The sequence below is a fragment of the Athene cunicularia genome (assembly GCF_003259725.1).
Source record: "Athene cunicularia isolate RWA chromosome 7 unlocalized genomic scaffold, athCun1 chr7_part1, whole genome shotgun sequence".
Lineage (NCBI taxonomy): Eukaryota > Metazoa > Chordata > Aves > Strigiformes > Strigidae > Athene > Athene cunicularia.
Window position 1 is genome coordinate 3849574 of NW_020799107.1, and position 3525 is coordinate 3853098.

The 3525-nt window shown below is 40.4% G+C and overlaps 1 protein-coding gene across 1 annotated transcript in view; it reads right to left on the bottom strand.

Moving 5' to 3' along the window:
* ASDURF (ASNSD1 upstream reading frame) overlaps positions 1–1457 on the bottom strand; it is a 4398-nt gene extending 2941 nt beyond the window's left edge. Inside the window, exon 1 of the mRNA XM_026852398.1 lies at positions 1434–1457. Within this exon, the coding sequence (XP_026708199.1) occupies positions 1434–1457 (24 nt within the window). The remainder of the gene's footprint in view (positions 1–1433) is intronic.
* Positions 1458–3525: the final 2068 nt, after the last annotated feature.

A 3525-nucleotide genomic window follows, 5' to 3' on the forward strand; every position in this document is an offset into this window, starting at 1 on the left:
GGGAGTGGGCGGGAGTGGGCGGGGCTGTCGCTGTCGCCGCCGCTGTCGTCGCCTTCACCGTCGCCGTGGCAGCGGCCGCGGTAGCCGCTTGCGGGGAGGGCTGAGGCCTGATCGCTGCTCTGAATGAGGGCTGGAAACTGGGCCTTGTAGGGTGTGAGGGGAAAAGAAAAAATAAACAACAACAAAAAAGGAAAACAAAAGGGTAGTGCTTTGCCTTGGAGCTGTTGGTTGTGCTGGTGACCCTGGGCCAGAGTCAGGCAGCTTGCTTGAAGGCATTCCGGAGGAGCTATGAATTATATAATATTTACAGATATTAGGATTATATGTTTTCCTCTTTGGCAGGATGGTAATACTTCTGTCTCTTCCATTCTACTGTAGATATATCGCAGTGATGCATCTGTCTTCCTGTCTTTATAAATACATCAGGGAAGAAACTGTTTTAAGTGGCAGGATGGCGACAGCACAACAAACAATATTAGCATGATTTGCTATAATAAATAAGTTTAGGCTGAGAAATGGCAAAAGGAGCCAATTAATGTGGCAGAAAAGTTATGAAAATGTCTTCCAGTAGCACAGATGAGGAATAAAAATATAATTTATCATAATTCTTTTAATGAGTTTGATTTCATTATGGAAGGAATGACATGTTCTGACCACTGAGTTAACTGATGAACGAACTGTGTATCTCAGGAAGTTGGAAGTCTGATTTTCATTGAAAATAGATCATATATTGATTAATGGCTGTTAGTGGCTACCAGTGAGGAGTTTGGGTAAAACTTTGTCAAGAGGGTTGATGTAGGAGGATTACAGTTGTTCTTTGGTCTCACGTTATCCCTTCATCTTTTTTTAAATATTGCTGTGTAATTATTCTAAAGACTCAGGAGTCCTTCCAAGCTCAGACTGCTACTGATGGTTCAGCTGGGTTAGAAGTCTAAGAAAATCCTACAAGTTATTGTGCTACTGACTGCACTGCAAATATTGTGCAAATCTTCATGAATTATTTGAAATATTTGCTACTTTAATAAGTGAGATAGGAGTGTTGACTTCTGCTGCTTTGTGATTTGTGGCTCACTTAATCATACATGTTCTGTACTTTGATAATACTTAAGAGTTTGTGAGCAAGATTACACCTTGTTTTGGTGGTATCCATGAGCTTGGTTGGAGTGTCTGTGATGTTGAAGGAATTTTTGGCAGTGATGCAGGGACAATAAGGATTTTGGCTTCTAGTAGAAGCATGAAAAAAGACAATTTGGCTATGAGTATTTAACAATACAGTAGCTTGCAAAGGCTTATTTGCCTTTAACAGGAAGAAAAACTGAGGTTGCAGTTTCATAAAAGGTCCATCTTGCTCTTCCTTCCACCTTCAGCCCCACCCTTCTGCCTCCACATCAACACAGCTGCTGTGGAGCTGTGTGGTGAGACAGGGCAGGTACCTGATCCGGCTTTCTCTGCAGCATACCGGTACTTATGTGATCCTGGATGTCCCAAAGCAGATTCACTGAAGCTGTTGAGGAGCTGTTGCCTAGGGGTTGGAGAGGTTCTGGGGCTTTGTATTCTAGAAGGAATACACATACCTGGGGCACGTACAACAGTTTTGGTGCTAGTGCTCGGTGTGCTTTGTAGTTTGTCACTTTTGTTTAATCAGAGTACCTCCTGACCCTCTGCTGCCTCTGTATTTTATCTGCTGTTGATATGTTACAAAGGTTGATGATCAAGTAACTCAGTAGTCAAAGTATAATTTCTGTACTGATGATCCTTTTCATGTTCCGTAATAAATACTGTTAATGTTTATTAATCAAAAATGCATCACTCTATTCCAGAGAACGTTTCATTGGTTGGTTCATAAGAGTGATGATAATGGTCTTGAGGCATAATAGGGAATGTGGAATGTTTTCAACTTCTGGTCTTACCGCGAATTGCTGATTCTCCTACTGATATAGAACGTGTGTTTGATAAGTCATTTTTAAAACGAATGGATTTCTATGACACGATTACTTGTGAAATTACCCACATCCATACCTGCAATAAGAACAGCTGTGTTTAAAAGTCACCAAAGGAAAAGGTCGGCACCTTTTATTTCCCCATGCAGAGTTGCAACATCTCAGTTCAACCTTAATCCAGGGCTGCTGTAGTTCTATAGTTTGCGATGTGCTTGCACTGTTCTTCATGAGAGGTGGTGAGGTGACTCAGGAGCTGATCCGGCTGACAGCTAAGTGGGCAAGGTAGGTCAGTGATACATCTCTGGTCAATCTGCTTGTGTCTGCGCACTTCTCTTGTGCCAGCTCAGATGGTCTGAACTACTAGCATAAAACTAAGTTGGGGAGGTTAGTAATGCTTGACACAATGTTAATAAAGTATCAAGGAAGAGCCTTTTAAAGTCTTCACCTTTTCAGCATCTGGGATCTTTAAAAATATACAAAATAATACAAATTACCCAACAAGCAATGTTGTTACAAAACAGGTGGCAGTTACTGATGCCAGAAAATATTTGAAGTTGCCATCACCTTGTTTGCAAGCACATTAATAAAACAGCATCCTCAAAAAAACAAGCTCAAGCTCTGACAAACTGTTGTGAAAAGCATTCTGAAAATGTTAGGCTGTCCTTCTGAATACTGCTGTCAGTCCTGAAGACCTCTTTTCAAGAAGTTGGCAGGACATTTTTGTCAGATGATTTTACAGATATAAGTACAGGGCAGCATTGATAACACCTTTGGGGCTTACCAGTACCAAGTTCCCATGTTTTGCTGTGCGTTAGAAATCTGCATGTACTCAGTTCTCTATCTAAGGTGATGCTTGGTAACATGTTAAGCCACAATAACTTGATTGTGGGTTCAAACATGAGTCATTTACTAGGTTCAAGTCACTTACTAGCTGTAAGTGACTGTCAACTGAGGAAACCTGTTATGCTTTAGAACACTTGTGAAGGTCCTTGGAACGGAAAGGTACCAGAATAATTGTAGCTCTAATGTTGGCCACAAGAGAGCAAGCCGAAACTGCTGGCTGTTCGGTGAATCCAGAGATAGTCAAAGAAAGAATGGAGCCTAGGATATAAGACAGGTAGATTGTGTCTCTAGAAGGGGGAGAGAGTGGTCAGAGGGTATTTGGACTTATGTTTTTTTTGTCTTTTTTGGAACATTTTCAGTTTTGATCATAGGTTACTTTGTATTCAGACACTGTAACGTCGGAATCCATGTGAGTAAATTCTGAGGTGTAACACTGATCTCTAACTTCTCAATTGAACCTATATTTTAATAATTTATGAACTCATACCAGTCTAAGAAAATTCAAACTGTTGAATTTAGTTGGGTTCGCTTTATGGTAGTTCTTCTGCTAGTTTGACTGAGACATTAGGATTTGAAGGGAGTTAGGTTAGTTTACACAATCAAGGATCTGGATCTGTGTATGGCAATCTATTTACATAAAGTCATGACTTGTTTCCTTAGGTTAAGTATCTAGATTATCAATTGCACAAGGAATCTTGCAAACCTTCTAATCATTCTACTTTAAAAGTCGTATTACTGCAAA